Source organism: Lissotriton vulgaris, chromosome 4_1, assembly GCF_964263255.1.
Source record: "Lissotriton vulgaris chromosome 4_1, aLisVul1.2, whole genome shotgun sequence".
Classification (NCBI taxonomy): Eukaryota; Metazoa; Chordata; class Amphibia; order Caudata; family Salamandridae; genus Lissotriton; species Lissotriton vulgaris.
Window position 1 is genome coordinate 975,525,879 of NC_141691.1, and position 16,355 is coordinate 975,542,233.

Sequence of the window (16,355 nt, forward strand, 5' to 3'; positions counted from 1 at the left end):
TTTGGTGACCACACTCTATCATAAAGTTGCTGTTGCACACTCACTTACATACAGTCCACTTCTTCTTCAACCACTCTTAAATCCACTTAAAAAACTCAGATTTTTTTGTTGTTGATTTATCTGCTCTAGTCAAACATCTTTTTTTCTTCCTCTTTCGAAAACCAAACTACTTTCGGCGATCATAAAATTTTATCTGTACTTTTTTGCTGAATTTCCAAGGAGAATGTCAAATTATAAATGCATGGCTGGCAGCACTAGAGATGGCCGTTTTTCTTGTCGAAGTAGAACGATAATGCATTTATATTGGTGCTTGCATAGGTCTGTCGAGAGAGGTGTGGATCTGGGATATCGAGAACAGACTATCTTTATACCTTAATATTGTAGCCCAGACATTGAGGACAAAAATATTGACATGTAAATATGTATAGACTTTCTACGCCTAAGCCCATAAAAATTTAACCTTGACAATATCTATATCTTCAATGTGCGTAGATGCAGAATAGAGAACTGTAAATGTATCCTTCCCTACATACAAGAACGTTTTTAAATTTGTAGATCTCTATATTTTGGTTCCGATAATAAGGTATCGCAATATTCCCAACTCAATTTTCCAGATTACAACTGTCAATAGAGGCAATTAAACCAAAGATGCAACACTGTCTTTGACGTGCCATTTGCGGTCACTGCTGTGACTACTTTTTGGCAGGTTTGCGTCCTTGGAGTCAGTATTTAGCATTTCTCTAATTCAGTGAGTGGTCATGTCACATGTATATAAAAATGCATTTCGGTTCTGGGAAATTAATAGAATAGTTTCAAACAACTTTTTTTTTGTCCCCCAAGGGATATTTTTACTAAATGTGGACTGAGGTTTCATGTCCCCATTTATTAACATCTCCAGTGTAACAGCTCAGCTCGCTTCTTAATCTTGATGCTGGATAAGGAGAAAAAGAACTGCTGAGTGGTTAGGTTTTCTGTTAGGTTTATTGCATGCTTTAAAAGCAAGGATTACCGAGGTCATTAAGAGGCATTGTCTCTCTGACATGATTAGTCAGGTAGCAAAGTCCATTTGTCACCTGCACCAGCGAATTGAGTTAATACTGCACTACAAGCTGTGGGGACGGTATAATATCCACTTGATTACATCAAGCTGGCTGCAAAGTTGACACCTCTCTGTACTTGTCGGCATTAATTGTTAAGCCTGTCACAAATCCATCAGGTTTACAGATAATTAGGAGCCTGCTAATGAAGCTGGCTAAACAACCTTACATTTTTTTTTTAAATTACCATGCCGCTTCATCACGAGGAAGCCATTTCTGATTTTGTTACATGTGTCCAAAGATGGATTCATGTAGATAAGTTGCCCTTCCCATCCAATCACTGTGAGGTATTGCTACTTCATGTCTGTCAGCCACCATCTTCCCACAACTCCCTGCCTACCCAACAATCAATTCTTTTGCACTAAAATACTGAGAGGAAAAATCCATCAGTTATGACTGAAATATTCGGATAAACTGATAGTCCAGTGCGAGGTAATAATGTTGTACTCGGCACAAAATTTACCTAACAGGGTTAGCGCTTTGAATACACAGGCATACTTTGATGTAGCCCACTGGCTAAACTGCAGACGTAGCAGTAATGAGACCTTGATATTAAGCCTGGTTCAGCATTATGATCAAATGATATGAACCTGGGCAATGATTTAATCTCCAGATGCTACATTTCCAGAACTCTTAAAATTGTGAGGACCTCAAAGCGCGTTTCTTATCAAAAAAAGGCTTTCTAAAAACTGATCATTTTTCAAAGGCACGTTGAAATGTGTGTTATCGTATCACGACCCCACAAAATGAACCCGCTCCCTTGCCCATTTCGACTCCAGCATTTGCACCACTTCTGCCAGCAGGAAAAATGGCAATTAAAAAAAAACACACGCAACTGTGAACCTACATGCTGTTGATATGATGTTGCTTGTCTACTTTCAAGAACATAAGACATATGTAACTCTACCCCAATTCTGTACTGGCTCTGAAGGCCTATGAACAAGGATCCAATTTATCGAATGCTTCTCCCCGCTGCTATACAAGCTAGACTGCCTCTATGTACTAAGCGGTGTGATTACGTCTTAGGAGCCCACATCCAGCTTACAGCGAAGTATCAATAGTTGAACAATTGCATCAATAATATGGAACACCCCCCACCCCCCCCCAACCGGACACATCTGCTGATTTCATTCCCCGCCACAAGAATCTATATTTGGCTCCACTTTTCACACTGCCCCCTCCCTCCTTCGGTCGAGTTCCTGTGCTAGCGGATGACTCAGTCATCAACTCCTCAGGCCCATCACTTTGGATGGAGCCTTTTTGATTAAGTATGCCAAATGTCGTGTGGAGGAAAGAATGGAAACACTGAGCCTGCCAACTTTTGATTGACCATTAAAGCCAATGATATATGTGCCTGTCAAAAGATGGACAATTAAATCAATATTGCAAAAAAAAAAGTCGCCTTGACGGCTTGTTTTTATGTAAGAGCTGCCACGATGGATTACCCATCCACCATCATGCCCTTGTCAACTTTCAAACCTTTCATTTAGAAAAAAATGGTAGCATTTCAAGTTGCAGGCACTGATTTCCCTAGCATTTGTCCTATAAAGGGGAGCCATGGGTTAGCGTTGTGCGTAAAAAAACTTATAGGGAACCTGTTAAGATGTACGCCCTTGCAATTTGTCCCTGTAGGTGGATTCTACTGAGACGATTAAACCTTTCATTGGATCAACGCAAACAATCTATGGATTTGACCAACATATGTTAGCTTCCGGGTCTAAATGTCCCTTTTATTGGGATAGAGCACGTTGTTTTGTTTTGCCTCACAACCGAAAATCTAAGAAGCGTAGACACTATATTTGTATGTTTGCCCTCAAAAACCGTGCCATATGCTTCAGAATGAAAAAGAAAAAAAACACAAGTTCCTCCCACTCTGTGCTTGTGCAAAGCAGCCTTGCAAAGCCTGGCCAGAATTAAATATTCTGTCTTCGGTTTCACTTCCTGTGTAGATAATCCCCGACATCAAAGGCGCCTCCTCCTCCCCGGCGCAGACTAGCATCCCAGCTCCAAAGGGACATTCGGTTAGCTACAGCTGACCGGCTTGTGGAAATGTATGCATGCACGTAGGCTGTTATTAGCGCCGCACATAACGCGCTGTGTGCAGACAGGTACACAATCTTCAGAGCAGGCAGAATTGAGGGTTACAAAACAGCATGCCTAAAGACTGTTATTCATATTTTTTAACATTATTAACCTTTGCCGATGGCCCTGCTGTCAGCACAACGTGGGCAGCAGCGTGGCCTCCGCTTCAATGGAAAGCAAGATAGGTGTATTAAAGAGTGCACTAGTAAGATATTTAACAAATTCTGCAGCTGGCCGGTTAACGATCTCGCATGCAGACAAAAAACACACGGCTTAGTAGGTGTGCCGGGGGACGCTGCAGCTGCAAAACTTCAGAGGGGGAATCAAAACAGAGGACAAGAAAATAGGAGAGCAGAAAAAAAAGTTGTCCTGCTGGTGGCTGGGCTGTCAGGAGCGTGTGTGTTTCCATGGTGAGTGATTTATTGATGTTTATCAGGAATGAATAGATCAAAGGCTGCCCAGATGACAGGCGATCAATCAGCCATCAAATCAAAGATGGCAATCCTCTAATAAAACAGAAAATAAGGAGAACCAGCTCCTACCAGGTTTTTTTCCCTCCTTCCTCCCTAGACACAAGGCGGTGGAGGTTGAACTTTTATGGCCCCCGAGATGAAGGCTGCACCGCGCCCCACCTCCATTTGTACAGGATCAAAAGGTAGCCACTAAGTACCTTTCAACATGACAAGCAATCTCTACTCCGGGATCGCTTTTTTTTCTCCAATTGCCATCTGTAAACCGAACAGGCTGACCCGAGCCTTTTAGGATCTTATAGGTCAGGTGCCGGGCCACAAACACAATAACCTTCGAATCCCTCTGGTTAGATAGATGTCCCCTCCCGCCCGGGCCCATGGTATGAGGGCATCGTACGTTCTGCAGCTCCATGTTCAAGGATGCACCCCACGAGCTTGTGCCACGGCCCTCGAGGAAACTCCAGTTGCCTCTTGGGACTGGTTTCTAACGTCACTACTTATTCACCGGTCTCCAAAGGTTTCGGTTAATATTTATAATTATCAGGTATCAAATGCATCTGATTGTGGGGGTCACCGCCATGGGCATCCCTGTGCCTACATTGCTATACATGTGTGTCTCGATTATTTGGGCTAAACGCAATGAATTGGGAATTAATAGGAATTTCCACCGGCAGAGACACGGGAAAAACACGTGTGCCCCATACCCTGGTTAGATTTCCTCACCCACGTAGCTCAAAAATATAGAACGCCCAGTGATGCTCAAAATACCTGTCACTTTGGGGGCAAAAGATACACTCCTTAAACGTATCCCTTTCTCTGTTTCGCTCCAACAAAAACTGGTGGAAAGAAAAAGCTTCCCAAATGCAAGGGTAGAGATTTCCCAGGGCAGTTCCTGCCATTCTAAAGGGCCGCGTCTAGAAAACAAAATGTAAAACTGGAAGGTTGACAGGCCACAAACATGCGAGCCCTAAACTCCTGTTAAGTTGTACACACGCACACAAACACACTTTGCAAATAAGAGATGCTGAACGTCTAGTGAAGCCGAAGGAGACACTTAGTTCCGGGTTCAAGAGTTCACCAGTGAACCTGAGCTGTCTGCCACAAAACAAACACACAAACAACAAAAAAACACACACACAGAGGAGCCTAAGTTGAGCACATGCAAGTATAAAAACATAGTACGACAAGCTCCCTGGAGAGATGAGGGAACACTTCCACCCAGGGTGCAACAACCCCCCGAACCGATGCACATTTCTAAGACTTGGGGCATCTACCTAGGCAGTTGTCTTTTCGTAATTATTACCTGTGCAAAAAAATGTTTTACGATGAGGGAAGTAGGACACGTGTGCCCCTGTATGCTCCGGTATTTACATTAGACTGTGCATGTGGTGTGACTCGTCCTGAAGCAGCATTCAGGGGCACGAGATATATCGATAGAAGCACATAAAGTAAAATATCCAGAGAGGAAAAATGCCACCCCGTCTCTTACAACATAGCCAAGTTTTGTTTTTTAAAGCACTTTTCAGTGTTCTCCGTTTTTATAACAGCGGAAGTATTTTAAACCAAAACTGCCCCCTTTTTTTAGGTGAAAGTGCCTGCCTTTCATCACAAAAGGAAGCAGCAAGCCTCGCGTGAGGTGCCTGGCTCCAGCCCCGCCTGTGCCCCTCATCTGAACTTTCTGAGGCTGGCACCGGCTGCGGGCGACTGATTCCGGGTCGGGAAGGAAGGGGAGGGAAAGGGGTGTGGGATGGGGTTCAGGGCGGCACAGGCGCACACGTGGGGGGCTGGCATGAGGTGCGGGAATCGAGGGGGGCCCTCGGTACGTTTGGTCGCAGCGCGGGGTTAAGTTGGGAGGCGGCATGCGAGGGGTGGCCTGGGGGGGCCGGCACCGTACCTGCGGAGCGCCGGGGCGCCTGCTGCTTCCTCCGCGGCATCCTGGCGAGTTTCCTCAGCACCTCTTCGATCCCTGGTCTTTTCATGCAGGAAGGCGGGGGGCGTTAAAAATACAAGAAAGGGGGTCCTTGGAGTCTCCCGGGCTCAGCGGGTGAGGTGCGGCGCCCCCGGGGGTCTGGGGGGGGGGCTCAGTGGCCGGACGCCGCTGCGCCTCCGAGGCTTCGAGGCAGTGGGCATGGGCGGGCGCCCCTCATCGTAAGTTCCCGCTGCTGCTGCTGCCACACGCCGCTGGTAGGGGGGACGGAGGCTAATGGTGTCAGCGACAGTCCGGATCCATGCCCCTTCTCTTCAAACCCCCTGTGCTCCTCTTCCTCCCCCTCGATCCCTCTCCCCTGACTGCTGACGAGGTGCTTCACTCCCAAGTCTCTCCCAGAGATCAAAAGAGTCCTCGAAATGCTGCAACTTTCCACCTCAGTGTTGCCCACATCGGAGCCTTTTTTTCCTCTTTTTTGTGTGTTGTTTTCCCTTCTTTTTCCACGTTGCAAAAAAACGAGGTCGATCCGAGCCTTCTTCCTCCTCCCTTCACTCAGCCTGGCAGCAAGAATGCAAATAAAAAAAAGAGAGAGAGAGAGAGGGAGTGAGGAGACACACACACACCGGATGGTTAATGTCAGTCACTCCTCCTCCGCCTCCCAGTCACAGATCAAACAGTCTGCTGGGCACAGCCACTTCTGCTTCCCCTTCGCCCCCCATCCGAGCCTGCGACGTCTTCAGACGCTGCACGCAGCTCTATCTGGTCTTCAGGGTTTTTTCTTTCGTTCTGTCCACCTTGCTAGATCGTGACAAAAAACGACACGAAAAAAAAAATAAACGGGCGAGGAGCGTAAAGATAAAAAATAAAAAGCCACGCCTGCGTGGAGAAAAAAGCGTCTCTCGCCCGAGGATGAACCTGTCCACTGTTTGTTTCTTGAAACAAACTCCTGGGAGAGGTAGGGATGCACTTCTCTCCTCTCTCGCAGCTTTCGGTGAAATATAGCACACGCCGAGATCCCAGGGCTTTCAGACAGCCTCAACTGATAGACAGACACATCGAGCTGCTTTTCCTGCTCACGCCTCCTCCCCTAACAACGTCACCCTGACAATTACAAATAGGTCTCACACAAACCCCCGTGCCTGTCAATCTTTTTAATTGCTTTGTTTTCATTTCTTTCTCTCCCCTCTCTCTTTCCTTGTCAGGGCTAAATAATGTGCCAGGGAAGAGGTCTTCATACCGGATTGTACTTCTAAGGCACAGACACCGGGGTTTTTTGTTCATGCAATTCCCTTGCATGTGCAATGTGTGTGCTTGGTTCCTGCGCCTCGAACCTACCTGGCGAGTTCAAGTCGGGGGCACGGCTGCGCTGTGGAGTCCACTGACACGCATTAGGCACAAAGGACCTGAGGGGAACAAACGCGGGGGAGATGTACATTTTTAGTTCCCACAGGATGGACTGTCGCGCCCAGTAGCTGCACTAACTTAAAGCCTAGGCATGGCATTTCTAGTGCGCAAAAACATCCGGCCAGGCTCACCTCAGCATGCACGGATAGCATCCTAGAGCCCGCGTTGGGGATTTTTCAGGAGGGTTCAAGCTTCAGCTGCTGAAACGGCTGCCTTTCCTTGCAGGTCAGTACTGACCAATAGAAAGAAATGAGGCAAAGCGCCTCCAAAGGCGGACTCACCCCCCCCCCTTATGTGTATGCACAAACCGTACCAACAACCAGGCTTGTGTTGTTATCACTAAAGATGTAAAATTATAAGTATATGCATAAAAAGCACAAGGCTCTAAAAATGACTGTACAAAAGTGTTCAAGCGGGCAGTTGATATTTAGAGGATGTTTGCATGGCCACAGTAGTGTTATTCTGTAGCTCTCTTTAGTAGTCATGGGCTATGTAACTGACCTACGTGTGAAAAGTGTATGAGCTTGAAAAGAAGTGCCCAGTATAGGTTCAGGAGGTCCAGATCCAATCCAGATTTTCAAGTTTCCCCCATAAAATAAATATACATATAATTAATCTAAATGAACTAATTTATCCTGCAAACCCTCCTGACCATACACTGGATACCCCTGAATTATTTCATTCTAACATGCAAGCAACGGCGAGAGTCAGCATGTGCTGTGGAGTGAGGATCATGCCTTCTCTGTATCACTGCAATCATAACATTACTTAGACATTAAGGGCACCCTGCTGTCTGTTCAGGGACCGACTGATGTCTGACTTCCAGTGTTTCAGTATTTCTGTAGCCTCTTACAGCACCAGCTACGGACAGGGCCCCTGCAGTTATGCAATTTTGTGGCATAGGCATTTTCCACATAATTATTGATTGCCGCTTTTGCCACGCAATCCATTATCCGCTGTATATTTCAGCAGAGTACCACAACAAATGTTGTTTCTAGCTCAGACACACCAAAAGTTCCTGAAAATGCAACAACATGTGTTTCTATACAGCGTCAAGCCTTTCGAACAGGTTGACTACTCACCTTTCTGTTACACATTTCTGTATTTGGCTGTTAAAGTGGTAATAATGAGGTGAAACCTTTGCCCAGATAGAGTTAACATGTGTTAAATTTCCTGAATAATGAGGTAATACTAACAGAAAATATGCTACATTGTGCTGCATAATTTGCCTCTTCTTACCACATAATGTCGCCAACTCTACTATATAAGTTGTTCCTTCCGTGCAACATAATTCCAGTGGCTCTGGCTATTGGGAACTTCTAAAGGAATCTGAGCAAAAGTTTTGTACAGTTTTCAACTCTTCCATCCGAATGTATACTCCCTATTAGTTTTGAAGTGGTATCTCAGGGCCCAGACCTCTCAACCATGTTATGAGCATCTTCTAGGCAAAATAATGATGTATCACAACCTGGCAAACATCAGTATCTTGAGGATACTCAGGTTGGCACACAAGTGATATTTTACCTATGCTTGAAAAGCTTCAAGACTTGCCTTGGGACACTAAATTATGAATGACTCCTTTCGTTTAAATACCCCTCGCCCCCAAAGACTGAATGGCAGGTACTCTGTAAAGCAGATGGGAATCACAGGCAGCAGAGAAATACTAAACAAGGACAATTATGAGAAAAGCAAAATTGCCATTGCAAGCACATCATTCCTGGTAGGAAAATTAAACTTTTGTCAGCTCTGTTCCACATGATCATCCACTTAATGGTTGGGTAGATTTAACATGGATCTAGCTAGATGACCAGAAGCACAAAAGGCTTTAATAATAATTTAAAAAAAATAAAAAAAGTTTTTGGGAACATTTATTTAGTCAATTCTACCAGACCGGTGTCTGAAGTAAAAAAAAAAAGTGAAGAGTTTTCATGCCTATCTTCATAGAAAACTATTGACTTCCATTACAGGGGAGGAAGATTAACTCACTCCAAATCATTAAGCATGAAGCACTCTACCGGGAGTTCCCTGCTTAACCAGCCAAAAAAGAGGAGTGCAAAGCACACCGACAGAAGCATACACATAGACCATATGATCCCCCACTTCTCTAGGGCTCGTACCATAAAGCAAGTTTTCAACTTCTAATACAGTTAGGTAAATTTAATCTGATCAACAAACACTTGTGACCAGCCCTACTGCCTTTCAGAAACAACAAAGCGTCGGATGTGCTCGGAATTCTTACCAAGAATAGCAAACCAATGAGGGCAGAACTAGGGTGCAACTAGACAAGACCAAGATCCACAACTCCATGAACATTAAACCCCAGGAACCTTTTGTCAAATTGTTAATGTTTTTAAGTTTTGTAACTTGCCTTTAATGTTGGATTCCTGGTTTCATCAGTTCAATGAAATAGGGGAGGGGATGTGGCCAAACGGCTAGAGCGGTCGACCTCAGAGCTGGGGAACCGGGTTCGAGTCTCGGTAGGGGCCCTCAACATCCTGTGATTCTGGCCAAATCACTCAGTCTCCCCATGCCTAACAATGTAAAACAAAATGAATGTGTCCTTCTGTAAAGCACTGGTACTCATGTAAAACGCTCTGATACCTTCGGGTCTAGTTTGTGCTATATAAAACTCCCCATCCAAAAAAAGAAACAAAGTACATTGGAAGCCAGTTGTTCTCCACCACCTGTGGTATATCCAGTTCTTTACAGTCAAAGAAACCTGTAGCGGCTGCTAGCAGACAGGAGTGATGGAGAATGAAAAAGATTAAAAAATAAAATAAAAAAACACACCTTGCTACGGCTGGCCACCGTCTATCCTCCGTCCTCTTCCTTGAGTCCGGCAGCAGGAAGCTCCCAGGCTCCCAAGTGTCCCACAGCCAAGCACAACGCTGCAATTCAGTATAGTCATTGTTCTGAGCGCTTTGGTTCGCCGCTCAAACAGGCAGTGGGAGCCTGGCATGTTTTCCACCCAATAAACAAAGAGAGGAGTACCATCATGGGAAAGTCAGAATGAGATTCCTAATGTGGTGATAGGTAGACAAAAGGAAAGAATTTATCCTTTTGTTAAAAACCCCTCACTCACCAACCTAGTGGTGACATGCTTCATCATCGGGGTCCACCCTAGTGGCCTAACGTCACTAGGGTGTGCTTCGACACCTGGGTTACAGTGGAGCAGGTTGTGAATGTAAGTGCAGAAAAAATGTTAAAAATTGTCCTGGTTTAACTTAAAATAGATTTTATTAACAAGAAACTGGACAATGTTAAAAATAGTGAGGCGAGATACTGTGTGGGTATATTAAGAACCAGAGTATCTCTTATATTTTGACCATCACACATATAAGAGATGACCGTCCTGACTCGTCAGAAGCGGTCGCTCCTCCTCACGCTGCTCCCCCGACCTTCATTGTGGTATCGTGACCTGCTTTTAACTGCGCCTGAGTTGTAGAATTATCGCCACAGAGCGCTCCATTACATTTCAACTTGTGCAGATTGACATAGAAGCATAGCGCTAGTCCGAACTGTGCTGTTTGGCATATTAGCATAGTGCTAGCCGTCCATAACGCGCTGCAACGCTCTGCTCTGTTTGTGGTGCCTGCATTTCACTTTGGGTTTAATTGTGTCCAAGTATTTTAGCGTTTCTATACATACTGTGTGCCCCAACCCTGCATTGTATTTGGCCGACTGCCATCTTGTTTAGCTTGTTGTTGTTTAGCCTTCCCTCCCCGAATCTCCACCCCGCCTCCCAGCTGCTCCGCCCTCGCCCCTCCCCCCTCCACTATCTATATATGATTGATGTCTTATCGCGCAGCGTTCACGCGCAGCGATCGCGCCCCATGCGCGCCGAAGGTGCGCCAAAGGTAAGCCCGTCTACGCCCGTCCGCGCCTGGCCCGCGCCCAGCGCCAGATCCCCTGCTCCCCGCAAATCCCATCCCACCCGCATTACCTACGACGCCGCAACCCTCTCAGCCCTTAACCCAGGACGAACACCTCCTGGCTGCGTAGCTGCCCCAGGACTCACCCATGGACCCTTCGCCTGCCACTCCTGCAAATTTACCAGCATCAAGACCCATACCACATCCACTAACACCAAACACAGCTCCGACTCTAACCACCTGAAGTGCATCCTGCTGAACACCCGCTCGGTCCACAGACACGCCACGACTCTGGGATCTACTCGACACTACATCACCGGACGTCGCCTTCCTAACTGAAACATGGATGAACGCATCATCAACACCCGATATCGCCATAGCCATCCCGGACAACTACAAGATTATCCGAAAAGACCGCACCAACCAAACAGGTGGAGGCATCGCCATCGTCCATAAGAACACCATCAAAATCACGACCAGCTCCGACGATAACCTTACAACCGCCGAACACCTCCACTTCCAGGTCCACACCGATCCTAGAACCACACTCAGAGGCACCCTCATCTACAGGCCTCCAGGAACCCGTAAACAATTCAGCAAAGACATCACTGACTTCATCAGTCCACATGCCCTCGCCTCCGAGAACTGCATTCTACTAGGAGACCTCAACTTCCACCTGGAAAAGAAAAACGACAACAACACCACCACCCTTCTTGACAACCTGGCCAATCTTGGCCTCAAACAACTTGTTGACACCCCCACCCATGTAGCTCGACCCAATCTTCACCTCCAGCAAACACATCTCCTTCGATCACACCACAGCCCTCCACTGGACGGACCACTGCTGTGTTCACTTCAGCTACAAAACCACCTCGACCCACAACCTATCCCCCGGAGAAAATGGAACAAAATCACCACCGACCAACTCCTCACATCGCTCAACCAGAACCCACCTGCACTCTCATCGGACCCAAACCAAGCTACCATCAAATTCAAACAATGGATCACTCACAGCGCTGACGAATTAGCACCCTTGAAAAACCATCACACCAAACAAGACAACAAAAAGGCCCCCTGGTTCAACGATGACCTCAAGAAATCCAAGATGCTATGCCGTACCCTCGAGAAAACATGGAGAAAAAACCCAACCACTGACAACATGACCACCTTCAAGGCAGCCACCCGCAAACACCACCAGCTGATTCGATCCACCAAGAAAGCAGCATTCAAGAATCGACTCGACAACAACGCCCATAACAGCAAGGAACTATTCAACATCGTCAAAGAATTCACCAAACCCACTGCAGCCTCAAACGACATCACTCCCTCCCAAGACCTCTGCGACTCGTTATCCTCCTTCTTCTACAACAAAATCGCCGACATACATAACAGTTTCGAAAACAATTCCAACGAACAATCCTCTCCACCGCCCTCAGAACCTAAACCTCCCTCCAACTACCTCAACGCCTGGAACCCAATCACCACTGAAGACACCACCCGCCTAATGAATTCCATCCACTCTGGCTCGCCAACCGACCCATGTCCACACCACATCTACAACAAAGCAGACTCCATCATCGCACCCCATCTCCGTGACATCATCAACTGCTCCTTCAACTCTGCTACCTTCCCAGAAAGTTGGAAGCATGCCGAAGTCAGAGCCCTCCTGAAGAAACCCACAGCAGACCCCTCTGAATTTAAAAACTACCGCCCCATATCACTCCTCCCATTCCCCGCCAAAGTCATTGAGAAAGCCGTCAACAGCCAACTCGCCACCTTCCTGGAATCCAACAACTACCTCGATCCTTTGCAATCCGGCTTTCGAGCCAAATACAGCACCGAAACCGCCCTCATCGCAGCAACAGACGACATCCGAACACTACTGGAACACGGAGAAACAGTGGCCCTCATTCTACTCGACCTCTCCGCCGCCTTCGACACTGTCTGTCACAGCACCCTCATACAACGCCTCAACAACATCGGCATAAAAGGTAGAGACTTGGATTGGATCATCTCGTTCCTCGCCGGAAGAACCCAGAGAGTCCGCCTCCCCCCATTCAAATCAGAGGCCACAGAAGTCATCTGTGGTGTACCACAAGGATCATCACTTAGTCCCACCCTCTTCAACGTTTACATGAGTCCACTCGCTTCCATCGCGCGCCAACACAACCTCAACATCATCTCCTACGCTGACGACACCCAGCTGATCCTTTCCCTCACCAAAGACCCCAACACCGCCAAAACCAATCTTCACGAAGGCATGAAAGAAGTAGCCATATGGATGAAAAATAGCCGCCTAAAACTTAACTCAGACAAAACGGAAGTGCTCATCCTAGGATCATCCCCCTCTGCCTGGGACGACTCATGGTGGCCTTCGGATCTAGGCTCCGCACCCATACCCACAGACCACGCACGTAACCTAGGCTTCATCCTAGACTCCTCCCTCTCGATGACCAGACAAGTCAACGCCGTCTCATCCTCCTGCTTCAACGTACTTCGTATGCTCAAAAAAATCTTCCATTGGATCCCCACCGAGACAAGAAAGACTGTCACCCACGCACTGGTTACCAGTCGACTAGACTACGGAAATACCCTCTACGCCGGAATTACAGCCAAACTACAGAAAAAACTCCAACGCATCCAAAACGCATCGGCGAGACTCATTTTGGACATCCCTCGCCAAGACCACATTACCGGCCACTTGAAAGACCTCCACTGGCTTCCCGTCAACAAGAGAATAACATTCCGTCTCCTCACCCACGCACACAAGGCCCTCTACAAACTAGGACCCGAATGCCTCAACACTCGACTATCCTTCTATACACCCAACCGCCAACTAAGATCCTCCAATCAAGGCTTTGCCGCAGTCCCGCGTATCCAAAGGTCCACCATGGGAGGTAGATCCTTCTCCCACCTAGCGGCCAAGTCCTGGAACTCTCTCCCTACTCACCTCCGCCTCACACAGAACCACATCTCCTTCAGAAAAGAACTTAAAACCTGGCTTTTCGATAAATAATGAACCCCCTCCCCAAGCGCCATGAGACCCTCTGGGTGAGTAGCGCGCTATACAAATTCTTGAACTTGAACTTGAACTACTCCTCTTTTTGTTTATTTAGTTCTTCCACAGGGGAACGGGAGTACACTCCGTTCACCTTCAGTGAACACGATCCCTTGCTCTCTCCTTTGTTAGCATATGTTTTCCACCCAGCCTGTAATGCAGCCTGGGTGGAGAACATGCAAAGTGCACATGATGCTTTGTCCGTCCCTATACGGCTGGCCAAAGAGTCATGCGTGCTCACAAAGTGCCCACCACTCCTCCCCCTGCTGTGCTCTGACGTCAAGAAGCCCAGCTCAGCCTGCATATAACAACTGAGCCACTGCAGTAGGAAAAATAAAATGATAATAATGCTACTGATTATTATCATATTATTTTTCCTTCTTGAACTGCTCGGGGAGCAGTGGGGTGATGCTCCTCCGCCTTAGCAATCGTTGTACTCAATATTCGTGATTCTCTATTCAATTCAGTTTGTCAAATGAAAGCATTTTTGTAAACTGTAGCAGTTTAGAGCAAAGATCTGGCCCGATTGTTTACCACCTTTTCAGCCTTTTCAACCTTTGGTTTGCAAACCATGTTTATTTGATTATTATGTTATTCTTGAATGTGACTCTCATAGCACAATCGACCTTTTTTATGGTGATACACATTTCAATTTTCAAGAGACTGTTCTAAACATTGTCCTTGTTTCAGCCGTTTTTATTGTCAACATTTACAGATGTAATGGATTTTATCAACTGCAAATAAAATAAACCAATCAACAAAAACATGTAACAATTAGTGGGAAATCCAAATTAGAGAGAATTTTGAAAAGTAACAGGAGAAATAATTGAAACTTTCTCTTTCAAAATGATGTTTAATGAAAAGTGCCATTCAGAAAAAAGCAAAATGAGTGAGCGAGTCTGTTCATATACACATAAAAAAATTCTTGCACAGGAGCCTAAATATCAATAGTTAATGTTTTTGAATGCTTCGGATCACTGAAATAATATCGAGGGACAAAATATCGACTTGCAAAAATATCGTGGACGAAATATCGACAGTCAAAATATCGAGTTTGTATCTACAAACAGGTAAGTACAAAAATATCGAGTACAAAATATCGTTTACAATAATATAGTTGTAAAAAATATCGACTTTATTAAAAACAGTGTTAAATTAAATTAATATTAAAATGTAATTACTAAAATATACTTAAAAATACTTACATTAACTTATAATAATTAAATACTAAATGGAAATAATAAAAAACAATTTTTACTATCTTATTTATATATATATAGTAACATACTATAATTAAATAAGGTACTGAAAACTGACCCTGAACCCTAAAAATACCCCTTTACCCAAAAACCCAAAACTGACCCTGAACCCTAAAAATACCCCTTTACCCAAAAACTGAAAACTGACCCTGAACCCTAAAAATAACCCTTTACCCAAAAACTGAAAACTGACCCTGAACCCTAAAAATGCCCCTTTACCCAAAAACTGAAAACTGACCCTGAACCCTAAAAATACCCCTTTACCCAAAAACTGAAAACTGACCCTGAACCCTAAAAATACCCCTTTACCCAAAAACTGAAAACTGACCCTGAACCCTAAAAATACCCCTTTACCCAAAAACTGAAAACTGACCCTGAACCCTAAAAATACCCCTTTACCCAAAAACTGAAAACTGACCCTGAACCCTAAAAATACTCCTTTACCCAAAAACTGAAAACTGACCCTGAACCCTAAAAATACCCCTTTACCCAAAAACTGAAAACTGACCCTGAACCCTAAAAATACCCCTTTACCCAAAAACTGAAAACTGACCCTGAACCCAAAAAATACCCCTTTACCCAAAAACTGAAAACTGACCCTGAACCCTAAAAATACCCCTTTACCCAAAAACTGAAAACTGACCCTGAACCCTAAAAATACTCCTTTACCCAAAATTAATTAATATTATTTAATTAGCAATAATTATTAATTAACAATAACAATAAAGTAAATATATTAGCACATTAGCTGTAATTAATTTAATTTAATAATTAATATTATTTTTTCCCAAATAATTAATTAACACTAACTAAAAATTATATATATAAATAAATTACTCTAATTAATGTAATTAACTAATTAATATTATTTAATTACCAATTAATTACTAATTATAAATATGTACAAAATTATATTAATTAATTAACTAATTAATATCAATTAATTACCAATTAATTATTAATTAAAAATATTTACAAACATATATTAATTAATTAATTAATTATTATTAAATTACTCCCCACCCTTATCCCCTATTAACCCAACATCCCGCTCCTAAACATTAACTACAATTTATATTACTATTAATAACATTTTTTAATTTTTTTAACCTTTTTTCTACATATTATTGAAATTTTTTACTTTGACTATTTATATATATTTTGTCGATATTTTTGTACTCGATAT

The 16,355-nt window shown here is 44.6% G+C and overlaps 1 protein-coding gene across 1 annotated transcript in view; it reads right to left on the reverse strand.

The window, feature by feature from the left end:
* TSHZ1 (teashirt zinc finger homeobox 1) overlaps positions 1–6,638 on the reverse strand; it is a 115,573-nt gene extending 108,935 nt beyond the window's left edge. Inside the window, exon 1 of the mRNA XM_086965235.1 lies at positions 5,544–6,638. Coding sequence (XP_086821361.1) covers positions 5,544–5,628 — 85 coding nt within the window. The 5' untranslated portion in view covers positions 5,629–6,638. The remainder of the gene's footprint in view (positions 1–5,543) is intronic.
* Between the last annotated feature and the right edge of the window lie 9,717 nt (positions 6,639–16,355).